Raw genomic sequence first — 19,083 nt, 5'->3', positions numbered from 1 at the left:
AGAGAGAGAGAGAGAGCACATCGTAATTATTAAATATCCCTATCACATGTTGTACATGTATGTTTTTCATTTACTGAATATACTAATTCGCATTCAAAACAGGAATTGACTGCAAGTACGCATTATTTAAACATAGAATTTAAGAATATTTTAATGAAGAAAAAAGACTAAAAGAAAAAAAGTCAAAACCAGGTTTTCTTAAAAACATAATATATAGTGTTTGGTATCGTTGGAATCGGCTCAATATGCTGAAAAACAATATAAGTATCAGGGGGGAAAATATTGACATTTTTTCTTTTCTTAAAATTCCACCCTTATCTTGATTATTTGGCCTGCGGCACATTTTCACATCTCCCACAAGGCGCCCGTGGCCAGAACAAAGCTCTTAGCAGCTGTGTGTATTCGCAAATAACACACACCGTGGAACACGGAGGACACGGTGTATCTCAGTGGATTTTCCACTGTGGTCTTTCCACGGTGGGGTGTATAAAACTCGTGTCGTGTACTGTATCTTTTACACCATAAGAGGTAGCCCTTTCATATTTGGTATATGTATTCCTTATGGCAAGTCCTTTCCATTGGTACCAAAATCTTTGACCTGGTGATCTTTACATTGACCTTTTACCAAATTTTAGAAAATTCGAATTCAAATCATTAGAGCTACTGTTTTTATATTAAGCATGTGTTATTTTTGTGAGAAGACCTTTCTAACGATACCAGATTTGTTAATCTTGCGACCTTGACGTTGACAATTGACCTAGTTTTTGGAAATTATAAAACACACTTTAACCTTGGTCATATTGCAACATAAGAGGTACACCTTTCATATTTGGCATGTGTGTTCTTTGTAGTAAAACTTTTCCATTGGTACCAAAATCTTTGACCTGGTGACCTTTTTTCTACTTTTAGAAAATTCTTATACACGCCATATCTTTTAAACGCACTGCTTTCATATTTAGCATGTCCATTTCCTGTGAGAAAACCTTTCTACTGGTACGAAAGTTGAACTTGTGACTTTCAAATTGACCTCTGACTTACTTTGAAAATTATTCCCTAAAATGTTGTAATCCAGGGGGCATCAGTGTTTCACAAACACTTCTTGTCTTGTTTTTTTCTTTTTCTTTTTTTTTTGGACTGTAGGTGTTACTGATTTCGAAATGTGCATTTTCAGGTGGTTAGATGAGGGCCAAGATGATGGAAAGATTGTGCGCGAGCTAAAGGTACAGGAGGAATATATGGACGATATCCTGGAAAAGCGCAATGTGAGTTCCCCCGCCTCGTGATAACAGGCTAGTCCCAGCACATCATTGAGTGCTAGTCCCAGCACCGTGTGCAGTGTGCTGTCTTCCTCTGTGTGCTTCATTGTAAACTGTGGTGTATGTGCTGTAGTGTGTTGTCTAGGGTGGTTTATCTAGTACAAACCTTTGCTTTCATATTAAATTGCAAGTTACAAAGATAGTTTTTTGAAGAATTCTCTCTGAAATATAATGATGTGCTTTAAGTCCCATACTTTGTCTGCTGTGTACATGTCATTGAAAACAATTACCAAAAAAAAGCATTTCGATTAATATTTTCACATCTAATGAAATATTTGCCTTCAGTTTCAGATGATTTTGATTTTATTTTAAATTTAGAATAATGTGTTTTCGTGCTACACGTATTTAAATAAAAAGAGGCAAATTGAGTGGTTAATGTCCTACAGCTGGTTAAAGGATATGTTGTTTAAAATGAAATACAAGTATTTATAGTGCAGAAGTGAAAATGTGGAAGAATTATGGCACATCATAGTGTAAGGGAAACTTCTTTTCTTTAGAATACTACTTGAAATGGAAAAAATATTATCCATAGATATTGCATGTCTGGCTAAGTTTCTCCTGGGAATAAAATATGGTGTAATTCTCCTCTCCCATCTGCTTTTCTAACATTATACATAGTGACAATTCATGTTTGGGGGTATGGCTTGTTTCCAATATATTTATTATGTATAATTCTATAATAACATAGATTGTTTACTGTTGTGAAGATTATTACTTATTTTTCGCAGCTTTTAATAACTCTTGATATGGTAAAAACTTTATTGGAATGAATCTTTGAATGATAGTATGCGTGAATTTCTTTTCTGAATATGTGACACAAGTCTCTGACAAGTAAAGGAAGCAAAGGTATTTACTTGATTTTGGTTGGTCTGTTTTTTTTTGTTTTAGTTTTCTGTGTTTTGTTTGTAGCACCATGTTACTGTATAGTGTGATATTCTGTTTACTTCTCTACAAATACTGTATTTGCCTTTATAAGCTCCCAAGAACTGGTGTGTAGAGAATTAGTGGGAGGGGCCTTGGTTGGCAAATAAAAAAAGGAGGGCACTTTTTTTTCAATTCTGAAAGTAAGATGCTTTGTTTAGTAAAACACTCTATCATTACAATGTAGAAAATAATTAGATATAAATTTTTTTATCATTCTTTTTTTTAAAACTTTCACTACACTTAAAAATACATTACATGACAGGAGACTGGATAGACCTAGGCTGTAAATCTATTAGCATGTCAAACATGTAATTCAAAACTAAAAAGGAAAATAACTATTGACGTTAAGTAAATACTGGTGGAACCTGTCTGACACCTAGATATTACAATAAGTACATTTATAGACAGGTGTGTTGTGGAAGTTTGTTTTAAGAGGAGGGGTACTCTATGAAAATGGAAATCATGTTTTTGGTTCATAAAAAAAAAATTAAGAGGTATCTCGCAATCATAGGAATTACAGTTTATCTCGTATCTTCTGGCATTGACATTTTGTCTCATATCTTCTGCCATTGACATTTTGTCTCATATCTTCTGCCATTGACATTTTATTTCATCCATTGACAGTTTATCTCATCCACAGTTTATCTCATCCACTGACAGTTTTTCTCATCCAATGACAGTTTATCTCATCCATTGACAGTTTATCTCATCCATTGACAGTTTATCTCATCCTTTGACAGTTTATCTCATCCATTGACAGTTTATCTCATCCACTGACAGTTTATCTCATCCAATGACAGTTTATCTCATCCACTGACAGTTTATCTCATCCTTTGACAGTTTGTCTCATATCTTCTGTCAAGGTAAAAAATTTAACAGGGTAAAGTTTTTAAATCTCATATTTTTAGAAATGAACAACAATCATTTATATTTTTTAGATTTAGAGATACTGGGTGCTTAAAGGGGCAATTACAGTGTTGTGATTGGACTAAAGTCTTGTAGACGAATAAGATAATTTTTCCCAGAGTGTGTGTGCTCGGTGTGCTATAGATATACCATTCAAATTCCTGTTTTGTTAATGTGTGAAGACAAAATTAATACCATCATTTTCCCCCAGTTATATTAACTCAGATTTTCTATTTCTTATTTTCCCTCAACCATACAACATTCTATTTTTACTAATTTCAATTTTCGGTTCAAAATTCACCTAACCTCCTTGGAGTGAAATTGTACTTGAATTTCTAGTTAATATTGAATTTCCTGGTGTCTTGGTTAGTTTCAGAATTGCAGTCCGTTGGACTCGGATTTCGTGAGCGTTGACCTGAGTGTTTTATATGAAATCACATGTCACCTGTTTGATACACCTAGTGATCTCATAACATCAAAATGTCCTCGTTTATTTATTACCAAAGATATTCAATGTCACACTATCGATCGTCAGAAGATTACACACATTTATTTCACTGTAAAATATTGCATCGTAAATTATATATAGTGATAATGCATTTTGAACTCCTTTGCCAAACTGAAGGTATTGTTTAATGTTTAACAATATATTCTCTATAACTTATTGTACTGTGAATTAGTGTAAAACACTGAGTGTGATCTTATATGTACTGACTAACACTAACACTGTTCTGAAATAAACATTCTGTACACCTTGGGAGTTTTTGTGTTGTCACTAATTGCGCCTCCTTTCTTCATAGTGGGAATACGAAAAGTGGAAATTTGAGAAAGACTGCCAAGTCAAGCTGTACTCTCTGGCCTCGGGGAAAGCTGTCCGGATCAAACAAAATGGAGCAATCGACGCGCTCGGAAACGACATGGATTTCCATGGTAGTAAATCTTAATGTTTTAAACACTGATAGTGATTTAGGTTTGAGAAATTTTGAACGGGGTGTTTTACTACTTTCATACCACCGTGGATTGGAAAATGATCTTGAAATTTTTATGTACTGTCATAACAACAAAATCAGATTGGATGAATGATGGCCAATAAATGCCCGCTAGACAATGGGTAGAAGGGCAGTAAATGTACCTACCATTAGTTGAAAGCATGTTTTGAAAAAATGTATGTCCTTTGCAAGTGTTGCCAATTTGTAAATTTTGCCCCAAGATTGTATTCAGCTTTAGTGAACCATGTGAGACCATCACTAGTGATGTAATGAGCTTGAACGATCAAAATTTAACACCCTAGTGATGTAATGATTCAAACTTGGTGTGATTAAGCATCTTTGGGACAAGAGAAAAAAATAAATTGTAAATTTCAGGACTCTTGCACCCATGGGGCCTTAGGGGAGAGGCAAAAATTGACCAATTTTTGGAAAAAATTCTCTACATCGTACTGCATTATATCTTTAAGAAAAACTAAATGCATAGTGATATAGAGGAATCCGGGTGGTTTACCTATTCAAACAGTGGATTCCCCCCTTTACCTGTTCATCCTAAGTGGATTCGTCCTGAGTGGTTTCGTTCCGATTGAGTACGTAATGGATGTTTATCTACGGCAACAGTGGTCGGGAGGATTGATCAGTACATACTCTCCTTTAACAATTAGCGATTTAATTGAAATTAATAAAATATGCTATATATTAATTTACCAATGTGCAAGGTATGTCCAAAAATTAAAACCAAAGGAAACATATCACGAAAATTAGCAATATCATAAAAAAAAAATCATTAATATTCGTTTCATAACAAATATACTTTCAAGAGGCATCTTATAAAAAGAATTTTACTGCTGGTAAGATTGATTGAAATTACAAACCAGTTTGAATTTTTTGCAAAAGATGAATAATAATAAATAAAATTTATATAGCGCTTTATATAAAACAAATTACTCTAAGGCGCTTTACAAGGGTAGTGGTGAGGAATGCAACCAGTGTTCAAAATTAACCATAGACCGAGTCTTATGTCAAATGGCTCTGGTCTATGCCAATTGTAATTGAGATAGACCAAATTGGCTATGCCGATTTCTAGATTTAAAGCAGTAAAGTTTTCCCCAAAGGGACCCTGCATGGTCAGTCAACGTCTGATAAACGTTATGAGGAAAAAAAATTGTTATGGAAATGGAAAGAAAATATGCTTTCTACCGGTAAGTACATTAGAAGTAAATGAAAATGTTTTAAATTTGTGTTGGTTTTTTTCTCAATGTTGCGTTCTATACCAATTCGATGAGGTCTTTGTCATATTGTTTTGGCATAGACCTATGGCTATACCAAGTTTTAAACTAATTTCCAACACTGTGCAACAATTAAAAAAAGAAGCACAATTAAATGACAGTTTGACATAAAATCTTACATCGATAAAATTATCAAAATAAAACATCATTAAGATCCATAGGTTTTTGTTTGTTTGGGGGGGGGGGGGGGGTAGAACACTATGCAAAGTATCTAAAAAGTACTCAAAAATGTTAAGTTAAAAGCTAAAACACTCTTTGCATAAATGTTGTAGGGAAAAAGTAATTAAAATCACATAAAAACAGAATCGCATATCACACATTAAAAGCAAAACGAAATAGGTGGATCTTTTAAAAATTTCTTTTAAAACAGTCGAGTTTCTTCACATTTCTAAGTCCAGATGGCAGACCGTTCCAGAGTGTCGCTGCCACCATGTCAAACCTCTCTCCATAAGTCTTTGTCTTGGTTACAGGGACTGTAACCAGACAGCCTGATTCTGATCTTAGCGATCTCGCCGATGTGTATGGTGTTATCAGTTCTGACAAATATCTAGAAGCCAGGTTGTGAAGACACTTGTAAACATACAACAGAATTTTGTATTGATAAAGTACAGGAATATTTTTTCACTTCACCGATGTCGGACATCGGTAACTCGTCAACAAACACTGCACTTATTCTCGCAAGTTGGTAGCTGTTGAAACTAGATTCTACGCAGGTAAATCAGGGCAAAACCACTCGACTATTACATCAGGGCAAAACCACTCGACTATTACATCAGGGCAAAACCATTCGACTATTACATCGGGGCGAAACCACTTGACTATAACCTAATCTTCTACCTTATGTTACCTGCATTGAAATTGGGACGAAACCTCTTAGGGCGAATCAACTCGGTGCAAATAGGTAATTGGGACGTACAGAGCAGGAAGGCCTCTAGGTTCCGACTCCAGGGTGGGGTCAAACTTGATATATATATAGTGTTTATGTGCAAAACATGAAAATGATATCTGCTTTAATGCTATTGATACTAAATTGAAATAAATGGATATTAAGAAGGAGTAGATATAGTCCTTGTAAATTTCATAATCCTAGGGGGTAAGGGTTTGGTTTTGGGGTGGAGTCAAAATTATTGTAGTGATTATTGTCTTTATCATTTGAAGGACGTCTTTTTACTGATACAGTATAAAAACTAAATGCATATTTAGGAAAAGCAGAACAGGATTGTACTATGATAATGGTGACTTTCGCAACACCAGGGTTTTTATAATTTAGGATGGGTCCAAATTAGCTTGATGATATTACATATTATATTGTATTATAATATAAAGCCTTTCATCAATATATGCACTTTTGAGGACATTGAAGTTTTAAAAACACATCTTAATTTATACTGTGCACATTAGTAATATTGAATTTTTGAGAACTGTCATTTTGTATCTTGTGTTGTTCTGTTTTTTTACAGCGTTGTTTAACGTGGTCCAACGAAAAGTCATGGTCAGAATGTTTAACAGTGTCCCCAACCCCAACTCCTTCATCTCCATCGACACCGGGAAAATGGTCATGCATGTAAGTCAAGTCACAAAGGCAGATTGAAGAATACAAGCAAAACTATTATAGCTAACATTAAAGATGGATATTCAAGCATAAGCATAGATATTGTGATGGCTAGATTGAAGGTAAATATTCAATTCAAACATTTGCATAATATAATGGTAAGTAAAATCATATTGAACAACAGATCTAGGAGGAATATTTCCTGATGGAAGCTCGTCATATCTCTAAAGTGCGAACAGCATCATGTATGAATTTATGATAAAGTTTTAACATTCACAGTGTTTATGTTGTATGTGAATGAAAGAAGTTACGAACCTTTCTTAATTCTCCATAAACATGGAAAATGTGTTTGTTTTGTATATTGCATTGCTTTTGGGGGAAATATACCTAGTAATATATGTATGGATGCTTTTAAATTCATCTCTAAATGTTTTGCGTATTGTGTAACTCTTTAGCTGATGTAAGGCAGGGATCCTTACTGTGAGTTCAGTGTATTTGTGGTCCCGAGTTTTAGCTGATGTAAGGCAGGGGTCCTTACTGTGAGTTCAGTGTATTTGTAGTCTTGAGTTTTAACTGATATTACATTTTAGAAGGGCAGTGGTCCTTACTGTGAGTTCAGATTGAGGGTCCAGGGAGACCGGTCCATCATGTTTGAGTCCGTGAAGAACCCGCTCCAATTCCTGACATTTGGTGAGGACGGACATCCGTCTGACGTCAGGGGGATCCTGGACAAAGAGAAAACACGGAGGTTTTTTGTCTACTGTAAGGTGGGTGGTCATTTTCTATTAACATCAATTAACATAACTTTCCATGGGGAAAATTAGCAGGGATAATGACTGGAATTAATTAGGTTATTCTATAGTTGTTGTACAGGGAATTAATTAGGTTATTCTATAATTGTTGTACAGGGAATTAATTAGGTTATTCTATAATTGTTGTACAGGGAATTAATTAGGTTATTCTATAATTGTTGTACAGGGAATTAATTAGGTTATTCTATAATTGTGGTACAGGGTATGTTCCGACACCGAGGAGTGCTGATTCTTTCCACATCACTCTACCAAGCCATTAACATCAACTCGGACCTGTCTATGACTGCACTAGGTACACCCTCCAGTAAAATGGCACAGTTCAGAGTTCACAAGGTCACAGAGAATGGGGTCAGAATGTTTGAGAGCATTTCACATCCAGGGAAATACATTCGTCTTAAGGATGGAAAGATTGATTGCCAGGTAACAGAAATATTGTGTGAGATGAAAAAACTCCCAGATTCCAAGTATATGTACACTGCAAATCCTTTGTAAATAACTGATATTTCACAGCTTCCAGCTTTTCATTTAAAATGTAAAACATAGTGTAACAAGTTGTCTTACTGCAGGGGCAGACCCAGAATTTTTCAAGGGGGGCTAAGACAGTGCCTTTTCTTTCCAAAAAGGGGGTATTTCAGACCCCAAAATGGCATTAAAAACTTTTTTATGAAGATATTTAAACAAAAAGGGGCCCTGGAGTTGTTGCATGCATACCCCACCCCTCACTCCCTCTAGATCCTCAAGGTTTCTAAAGATCAAATGAAATGATTAGCTAACAGTTACAAATTCCAAAGTTCCACATCTACATGCAAACACCAATACTATGAAATAAAGATGATTCATTTTCTTACATCAAAATACATTATTAGTTGGATTATGTTGTAGGGGATACGTGATGAAGCTTCACATTTTATTGTGGAGAAGCGCAGAGCTGGGGGATATGTCAGCCTGCAGTCTGCTTCACAGAGAGGTCTATACCTGGGAATGAAGCCGGATGGGAGAGTCTGGCCAACTGTGGACACTGGCGTCAACAATGTACACCTGTATCCACAGGTTGTCGAATGTAAGGAGGCTTGTTCTGAGGGAGGGGGGGTGTTATAGATATAAAGTTGTAGGTCTGAATTAATTGCAAAGAGTGAGAGAAATGATAACTACATGAATGGTGTTATCTTGGCTGGTAATCCTTATAAGAGAATTATAATTCCATGAATGGTAATAACGTAAACAGCTTTATTTTCACAGTGAAAAGGAGATAATTTCATGACTGTCGATAATTCATACAACTTTTGTTTTCACAATGTAAGAGAGATAATTCAGAGATTTGCAATAGTATGTACAGTTTTATGTTTACAATATAAGGAAGATAATAAAGTGGTTTGCAATATTAGATACAGCTCTCTATTCACAATGTAAGGGAGATAATCAGAGGTTTGCAATAGTATAAACAGCTCTATATTCACAATATAAGGGAGATAATTGAGTGGTTTGTAATAGTATAAACAGCTCTATATTCACAATATTAGGGAGATAATTCAGTGGTTTGCAATAGTGTATATACAGCTCTATAGTCACAATATAAGGGAGATAATTCAATGGTTTGCAATAGTATATATACAGCTCTATATTCACAATATAAGGGAGATAATTCAGTGGTTTATAATAGTATATACAGCTCCATATTCACAATGTAAGGGAGATAATTCAATGGTTTGCAATAGTATATACAGCTCTATATTCACAATATAAGGTAGATATAGCGACATAACAATAACGGAGCGGATCAAAGATCTTATTTTAATCAGATTGATATTTCAATGGTTTGCAATAGTATATATACAGCTCTATATTCACAATATAAGGGAGATAATTCAGAGGTTTGTAATAGTATATACAGCTCCATATTCACAATATAAGGGAGATAATTCAATGGTTTGCAATAGTATATATACAGCTCTATATTCACAATATAAGGGAGATAATTCAGTGGTTTGTAATAGTATATACAGCTCTCTATTCACAATGTAAGGGAGATAATTCAATGGTTTGCAATAGTATATACAGCTCTATATTGACAATGCAAGGGAGATAATTAAGTAATACTATATATAAGAATTTATTTTCAAAACAGGTATTTTATTATCGTTTAAAAATGTAAGGACTGTTTTCCTTGTGATTTAATGATTTGGGGAGGGGGGGGGGGGGTATATATCATCTTATTCCTAGTAACAATAGTTTTTGATAGCCACCACAATTTGCAAAATTAGAAATTCTGTGAAAATTAATGATTTCATAGTACTGTGAGAGAGACTTTTTCTTTGATTTCTTATGTAATGCCCCCAACCTTTGTTTATAGGGGGAGCGAGGAAGGCTTCTAGCATTGCTGAGGAAGAGGAAGAAGCATCTGTAAAAATGGAAACTCCGAGAGCAGAAACCCCTCCCCCCAAAGTGGAGACCCCACCCCCTAGAGGAGAGACTCCACCTGCCATTAAGCCAGGCCATGCAGGTTAGTGTCTAAACACAGACCTGTAGAGATGTTATATAGAGACAATCTCTGTAAATGTGTTATCCCCAATTATATTTGTTTAATTTTTAAATGTTTCAATTAAACTTTGTTCAATCTCCTGTTTAACTATGCACAATAAATTGTCACCCCCTGTTTCACATTAATGCTGAATTCCTAAAACTTGTAGTGTTTTTGACTGAGGATGCTCGATTTCGAGTGGGTGGTGAGTATCGGGTACCAATAACCTACCCCGCTTTATTTTTCTGCTGAGCTGACATAACCTACATAATAACCTTGTGATGTGTTCCGATCACACGTAATGTTAATATGTGTTCTAAATCACACAATATACCCAGTGAATTCACTTCTGATGTATAGTAATGTTAATATGTGTTCTAAATCACACAATATACCCAGTGAATTCACTTCTGATGTATAGTCACAGCAATTTTAATTCATTTTTGACACTTTACATATATCTTTTATTTATCAACTCACACTCGTATACTTTTTATAGAGAATAATACATGCCATTTTCCTTATCACACCCCACACCAACCCAAAACCCCAATATCAACCCAAGGGTCTTTATTTTAATTCTTTCATTTCATAATTGGTTTCAAGATCATATCAATAATTTAATTTATTTGTTAGAAATTTTAGAATTTGTTTGTTTGAAACATAAAAAGTCAATCTTCAATGAAAACATAATATTTAAAGGCCTATCATATATGATATTTATTTTAAATTGATATATAATTTTCAAGCAAAAATTTGACATTGAAGCGAAGTATTACAGATTGCTAACGATAGGTCACGATTACTAGTGTTGCTGTGATGTCATGATTACTAATGTTACTGTGATGTCACAATTACTAGTGTTACTGTGATGTTATGATTACTAGTGTTACTGTGATGTCACGATTACTAGTGTTACTGTGATGTCACAATTACTAGTGTTACTGTGATGTCACGATTACTAGTGTTACTGTGATGTCACGATTACTAGTGTTACTGTGATGTCACGATTACTAGTGTTACTGTGATGTCACGATTACTAGTGTTACTGGGATGTCACGATTACTAGTGTTACTGTGATGTCACGATTACTAGTGTTACTGTGATGTCACGATTACTAGTGTTACTGTGATGTCACAATTACTAGTGTTACTGTGATGTCACGATTACTAGTGTTACTGTGATGTCACGATTACTAGTTTTACTGTGATGTCACGATTACTATAGTGTTACTGTGATGTCACGATTACTAGTGTTACTGGGATGTCACGATTACTAGTGTTACTGTGATGTCACGATTACTAGTGTTACTGTGATGTAGCTGCAGAACTATAGCTCTCTGAAAAGATATTGGGACAGATCAGAGATCAATCTCTGATAGGTCCTCAGAGAGTTACATTTCTGCAGCTAACTGTAGTGTGTGTGCATAAACCTGTATTTAATACTTAATTAGTAAAAAAAAAAATTGTTATTTAGTTTGGAAAAGGCCTGTTTTTCTTACTTAGTATGTAATCAACTGAAATATTAAAATCCTCATGCACAATATACAAATGTATGCTAATGTATAACTCATCTTCGTAGTGTAAAAACACACCTAGTAAGTAAAGTTTACACATGGGCAGAACAAGTCATTGCACTTTCTCTCAGGGGATCCATCTTTGATTTTGAAAGTTAAATACCCATGGCCATAGACACTATACAAATGAACTTGGTTCTGTAATGTCTGTCTGTCTCTCCATCTTTCTGTTGATAAAGGTGGTTTCCAAAATTCAGTTCACGAAAGTTTGTGATTCCAAGAGCAGAAGTACGACTTGTCATGATATGAGACATCTCTTTCTTTTGTTTTAGTAACATGAGAAGGTAATTTGCCACCGTCTTCCACATTAAACACCGCCTCCGTGCTCTAGACACTCTCTATCTACCGTGACCTCCTCTCTCTCAAGAGCTTCGACTGTCAATCTGTTTCTGGCATGAAGTGTGTGTCATGTTTTGTGGCAAGATTCTCAGTATTGTCTGTGATCTTGATGTATAGATAAGTGCCTGACCTCACATTATAAGCTTTTCTTGCAGAGTATAACATTTCTTCATCTTCATGTTTATTTTTTGTGTCTCCTTATATATTGGTCCACATTTTTATCATTCATGCTGTTCTTCCCAGTGTATTTTTTGCTTTGTCACTTTTCATCATCATTTGAGTGATAAAAATATATATTTTCTTTAACAGGAATGCAGAATTCTAGATAGATAACCATTTCATATACTTCACAGGGATGTGAAGTGAAGTGATCACATGATCAAATCCTGTGAAGCCCAAACAGTTTCTCAGTAGATTTGATCACTTGCCATGCCACTTCGAAGCCCTGTGAAGTATTTGAAATGGTTATCTGTTACTTATATATATATGTATATATATGCATTTGAGACAAACATTTTAGAATATAGACATATAGACACGTCTATCCACAACATTCAACGTGGTGACCTAAAAACAAAAAAATGTTCTTTGCTTATTTGAATTTTGTGATTTCATGAAATGTGTAGTTGAATTACTATTTTGTGATTGAGGTATCTAGATGTGAAATTGAGATGGTCGATTGAGACGAAGTAAGGGGGGTGGGTGGATGGGGGTTAATCAAAGTTGAAAAGGTTGGTTGAAGAATTTCAAACAAGATGCAGACTAGTGGTTCACAATCTGTTCTAGCTCAACATGATTCTGCGATTTGTTTCTTTGAGCTTATGTTAATTCTTCTTACACCATGTTGTTTGTTTTTCATGATCAATATACGTGCTTCAAACTGGCAGTTATGACCTATGACCCACAAAAACTTTTTGTATACTGAAGCTATTTAGTTTTGGTTTGTTAATATAATAAAAGAATACTACAAATGCATATATATAATTACTATGAATTACTTTTGATTCTTTTAAGAACTTTATTATACCCCCCCCCCCGCAAACGAAGTTTGGGGGGGTATACTGGAATCACTTTGTCCGTCCGTTTGTCCGTAGACGCAATTTGTCCGAAGTCTATTTCTAATACTGCTGGACATATTTTATTCAAACTTTATGCACATCTTCTATATATTATGTAGTTGTGCATCTCCTATTTTCATTGAAATATTTTAACAGTTATAGAAGTTACGCACATTTTCTTTTCATTTTGGGGGTTGCGCACTTTGTCCAGAGTTTATTTCTAATACCGTTGAACAGATTTGATTCAAACTTTATTCTCATCTTATATATATAATGTAGTTGTGCATCTTCTATTTTCATTAAAATATTTTAACAGTTATGGAAGTTACGGACATTTTTAATATTTCATGTACTGCTGTACTGTAGAATATACACTTCTGCATTCACATTGATTGCCCTGTAGATAATGTGAAAATATCCAATGTGCTTGCATTAGATATTTCCCATCATCTTATATGCCCCGCGGGGGGTATTAGTCCCATTAGGACAGTTCTAGTTTTCAAATAGATTAGCCTTGATGCGAAAATAAAGTTCTCCTAAATAATTTTGTATATACATTTAATAAACAACTGGAATGTTTATAAAAAGATACTTATTTTAAGAGTAATAGAATATGGAAACTCATCCTTCCAATTAAAGTTCATAAATGATACATTAACTTGGAATAGATTATTTTCTAGATATGTATTTTTTTCCCCAATATGGTATATTGTCACACAAGTAATTTTGCAAATTCAGAAGGAAACAGTCTTAAAATCTTGATTTTCTGCATGAAATTATTATTAAAACTGCTTGAAATTATTTTGGGAATTGATTTCTTAAAAATGAGTCAATGTCGTAGTTCAGCAAAGGTAGATCCATGAATTTTGTCCATCATATGTTCTATTTTCTTCACTGGATGAGTCAATGTTTGGCTTCAATATCGCATTGTAGATTCCTTATTTTATACATTTGTCAAGATTATCTGTATGGGTAAGATTATTCATCAGTTTTCAGTTTGCAAAAATATTCTTTTCCATTTAGCACTGCATTAGTTATAATTTATTTATCACGGTGAATTCAGGGGGGTGGGAATTGTGAGACCATTCATAGTGCATGTATTTTGCAAAGTCATGCATTATCTATTTTCTTGTAACATCTGTGTATGCTTTACACAGAGGATGATTGGAACATCCACGTGTCAACCATCGAGGAACTGAAGAATGCCGATGTGGCTCTGGTGATTTATGGAGAGACAGGAAATTCTGGTGGTATCCGATTGGAAGCGCCACCTGGAAGAGAAATCTTTCAGCCCAATAATGAGGACGGTTTTAGGGTCGGTATCCATAGCTCAGTTGTGTAGTGAAATAGTTCACAAATCTTCTCATATCGTTTATGAGCAATGAATATAAAATTATTAGTACAGGCATTTTGAGAAAGAACAAGGTACGAATACACCATGTACATAAAAAAGCCCAAAATTTTTTCTGTTTTAAATGTGTCTTGAATTAAGCTTGATCTGTGTTTTAAGTAAGTTAAATATATGCCAAGTATACTATCTCAACTTAAATCAAAGTTATTGTCTATTTGATAGCATTATTACGTCATGAATAAGACTTTCCTGCTTTTTTTTTTCATACAGAGCTTAATAACTGTTAAATTTCATCCAGATTATTGCTTAGGAAAAGGTGTGCCCATCTGTTGAGCAAAATGAAATTAATATATTATATTGTTTATTAATAGAAGATACAACATGTAACTCAATATGAATTTGCTCGACGCATGGGCTGTATGTTTTCTGAAAGGAAACCCCCCCTGAATTTATTAATATTTTCATTGATTTTGGCATTTTTGGCAATTTTATGCCAACTTCATGCTCCTAGCTGTCATACAACACAAAGCAATATTTGGATCAGATTAGTTTTGGTATTTGCTTATATATTCCTTATTTGAATGCCAGATTTGGGGATTCCTACTGAAATCATCAATTTTCTGGGCCAGATGACTGTAGAAACTGTACCTGCTTCTTTAACTGCTGAAGCATATTTGCAAATTTGCTTGTTTTTATGAGAATTTTTTGTGGAGGAAAAATAATGTTTCATGGAAATTTTTATGATGAAGGGGGTCGGGTTTTTTTCTGTTTGTTGTCATCCTGACCTACTTTCAACATTTTGTGGCAGAATTAAAAAATTAGAGAATGCAAAAAGTTAAAACCAATAAAAAGTGGAAACCAACAAAAATTAGAGACTGCAAAAAGTTAAAACCAATAAAATTAAAGTAGAAAACAACAAAAATTAGAGACCACAAACATTTAAAACCAATAAAAAGTGGAAACCAACAAAAATTAGAGACTGCAAAAAGTTAAAACCAATAAAATTAAAGTAGAAAACAACAAAAATTAGAGACCACAAACATTTAAAACCAATAAAAAGTAGAAAACAACAAAAATTAGAGACCACAAAAATTTAAAACCAATAAAAAGTAGAAACCAACAAAAATTAGAGACCGCAAAAATTTAAAACCATAAAAAAGTAGAAACCAACACAGATTAGAGACCACAAAAAGTTAAAACCAATAAAAAGTAGACACTAAAAAAACCCACATGATTTTACAGTATAAAGTTACTGTCAAGATAGAATAAGGTAAAATGGTAGATCTGAAAGGATGAAAGTATCGCAGGACATTTATAAAATTTGCTTTCTTTGTAGGCTAGTGTTAAAGTGGGTAAGTTCTATAAGATTCGCCTGGAACTCCTCCCTAAATCATCGTCAAAGAAACCGTCATGGAAGGTGAACGAGGTCAAACTAACAAATGTAGCAACGGAGGAGTCCTTAAACTTCCCATTCAGCCAATGGTTGTCACGGGAACATGACGACATGGATATCATGAGGGAACTTCCTGCAATCTGGCAAGGGGAGGACACTCCTCCAGGTAACCTTAACTTCCTGTTCACTTGTGTCCCATAATTCTCATTTTTTGTTCCTTACCAGCACAATGTTTTCCACTAATTTGTATTTCATCTATTGTATTCAGTTGCTTATTGTATTTCATCTATTGTATTCAGTTGCTTATTGTGTTTCATCTATTGTATTCAGTTGCTTATTGTGTTTTGATGTACATGGCTATATAAGGAATGAACGTCTTGGTTGTTTGTGTAATGGGGGGGGGGGGGGTGTCTTAGTTGTTTGTGTAATGGAGGGGATGAACATCTTGGTTGGGTTGTTTGTATAATGGGGGGGGGGGGGTGTCTTGGTTGTTTGTGTAATGGGGGGGGGGGGGGTGAACGTCTTGGTTGTTTGTATAATGGGTGTGTTGGTTGTTTGTATAATGGGGGGGGGGGGGGATGTCTTAGTTGTTTGTATAATGGGGGTATGAAAGCAATAGAAGTATTGAGTAATTTCTGGAAGTGGAAAAGTCAATTATGCAGAGATTATCCCCATGCTTTCATTCTTTTCATAATAATTACATATATGTATATATCTTTGTGATAGAACTTTCTTTTCTTTTTAGGTCACGCGAATCACTCAGTTGATATATTGCTTTCTGTTTGTACATCGCCGTGCCTCATTTGTCATTCATCAGTCATAAACTTTTGAACATTTTCAGCTTCTTCTCTGGAATGGCTGAACTAATTTCAACCAATGTTGGTATCTAACATCTATGGGTCAAGGGAAACAAAATATGTCAATTTCCTTAGGGGTGAGGCCAAAACCATCAAATCAATGTAATCTTCAAACATTCTAAACTATTAGCAAGATATGCCTAAGAAAATCTTTACTTCTGGACATCAAGGAGGCAAAATGTTTGCACAATTATAATGAGCATTGATCCCTCTACCAGAATTGTGAAATTCATGACCCCAGGGTTCAGGTACCAGGGTGGGGCTAGATTGATCATATGTACGTGCACATTATGTATTGAAAATGCAATAGAAAATCTTACTGCTGGACATAAGCATACAAACTGTTTGCAAGGTCATATTGAACAATGGGAAATTTATGACCCCTTTATACAAGTTTTTGGTCCCAGGTTGGGGCTTAGTTGATCATATGTTGAAAATGCAATATATTTTAGAAAATCTTTATTCCTGAACATCAAGCAAACTGTTTGTGTGATTTCCTATAATGAGCAATGAACCCCTTTGAAAACTCTGAATTCATTTTCCCTTTTAGAACTTGATTAGAAAATTGGATTCCACTGTGATGTGATAAAACTTACTCATCTATAAAAGAATTATAAAACTTACTCATCTATAAAAGAATTATCAATTATCAATTGTATATCATACATGTAGTTATACCAATAGATTTATCATTGAGAAGTAGGGCTGAAACAATTCACCGAAACATTGATACTGTTCAATATAAACGCTCGATTCAATGTTCAATTCATTGCCTTGATCCTCGGTTCGATACGTTTGTACAAACGGGTTCAGTAAAATACATCAGGATCGGCCTGTACATATTATTTTTACCTGCATGAGGGACAAAATAACGTCGAATAACGTTCAGATGGTTGCTTGCCTTGATACTGACGAAAATAGTAATGTACTTGATCAGTTTAAACTAACAGAGCCAACAGGCATCTTACCGGTTGGCAGTTTGGAAATCAACTTTTTGCTTTTAAAATTATAATATGGATCTTGATAATTAAATTTTTCTTCAATGTTATTTTTGGTTTCTTCTGTAAATTGTATTGTATTGAATCGTGGCATAAGTATTTCAATATGCATCGTATCGTGAAAGGGGTGTATTGTTTCAGCCCTATGGAAAAATATAAAAATCAAACAGGTAACACAATGATCTCTAAAGATTAAAAATGTGCTTACTCTGGTGACCATTAAGGCCCCTAGGCTTCTTGTTTGCAGACATTTTTGTCAAGCTGAAAGGTCACAAAGGCTTCACTCTATTCTGAAATATCAAGAAATGAAAGACGATGAAACAGTGAAGGTTTACTACAGTAATAATTTTTTCTTCAGTCTTTAAGTACTATGTGCTGATACATACCGGTGACATTGATGATGCTGAGACAGATGCAGAAGTTTACTTGAACATATTTGGAGAGAAAGGAGACACAGGAAAGAGAGCCCTGCTGAAGTCTAACAACATAAACAAATTCAGGAGTGGACAGGTAGGTGCAAATGTAAACAACATAAACAAATTCAGGTTTGTACAAGTAGGTGCAAACGTAAACAACATAAACAAATTCAGGTGTGGACAGGTAGGTGCAAACGTAAACAACATAAACAAATTCAGGTGTGGACAGGTAGGTGCAAACGTAAACAACATAAACAAATTCAGGTGTGGACAGGTAGGTGCAAACGTAACAACATAAACAAATTCAGGTGTGGACAGGTAGATGGAGACGTAATTTCTGTTGTCTTTCCAGGGGGTTTTCGAACATGGAGTGGGAGTGTACGTTCTGTGATTTTTCCAAATTATACAAGGAATATATGGTTCAAATGAAATTGCAAAAATAAGAGATATTCCAATGATACTCCAGTATATTGTTATACAAGAAATGGTTCAATACCAATCATAAAAATGTATGCTTTTGTGAGACAAGACTTGTTATTTATTTCAAGCAACAGTAAAGTTAATTAGTGTAAATTGAGTTCCCAGAATATTATTTAACATGTACATATATGTACTGTGTGTCTTATCTTTTACTATACAATGGAATGGCAAAATTTACCAGTGCCAAAATTCAAATGTTACATATCAGGGTTCAAATTGCAACAAAAAAATGAATTTTCAACCACAGATATTATCCATTATTTAGTATGATCAACTAATGTTATTCAAACAGAATATGATCAACTAATGTTA

The 19,083-nt window shown here is 34.5% G+C and overlaps 1 protein-coding gene across 3 annotated transcripts in view; it reads left to right on the top strand.

Annotated features, from left to right (window-relative positions):
• The window catches only part of LOC125672277 (lipoxygenase homology domain-containing protein 1-like), a 91,923-nt gene that overhangs the window by 17,738 nt on the left and 55,102 nt on the right, over positions 1 to 19,083 (top strand). For 2 of the 3 annotated variants that reach the window (XM_048908485.2, XM_048908488.2), the window contains 11 exons: positions 1,172 to 1,262; positions 3,947 to 4,076; positions 6,882 to 6,985; positions 7,564 to 7,740; positions 7,987 to 8,205; positions 8,668 to 8,845; positions 10,136 to 10,285; positions 10,473 to 10,508; positions 14,434 to 14,591; positions 15,964 to 16,186; positions 18,234 to 18,385. In XM_048908485.2, the coding sequence (XP_048764442.2) occupies positions 1,172 to 1,262; positions 3,947 to 4,076; positions 6,882 to 6,985; positions 7,564 to 7,740; positions 7,987 to 8,205; positions 8,668 to 8,845; positions 10,136 to 10,285; positions 10,473 to 10,508; positions 14,434 to 14,591; positions 15,964 to 16,186; positions 18,234 to 18,385 (1,618 nt within the window). The remainder of the gene's footprint in view (positions 1 to 1,171; positions 1,263 to 3,946; positions 4,077 to 6,881; positions 6,986 to 7,563; positions 7,741 to 7,986; positions 8,206 to 8,667; positions 8,846 to 10,135; positions 10,286 to 10,472; positions 10,509 to 14,433; positions 14,592 to 15,963; positions 16,187 to 18,233; positions 18,386 to 19,083) is intronic. The other variant, XM_048908487.2, reaches the window with a different exon arrangement.

Source organism: Ostrea edulis, chromosome 4, assembly GCF_947568905.1.
Source record: "Ostrea edulis chromosome 4, xbOstEdul1.1, whole genome shotgun sequence".
Taxonomy (NCBI): Eukaryota; Metazoa; Mollusca; class Bivalvia; order Ostreida; family Ostreidae; genus Ostrea; species Ostrea edulis.
Note: the sequence above shows the minus strand (reverse complement) of the source record. Positions and strands in the feature narration are given on the sequence as shown.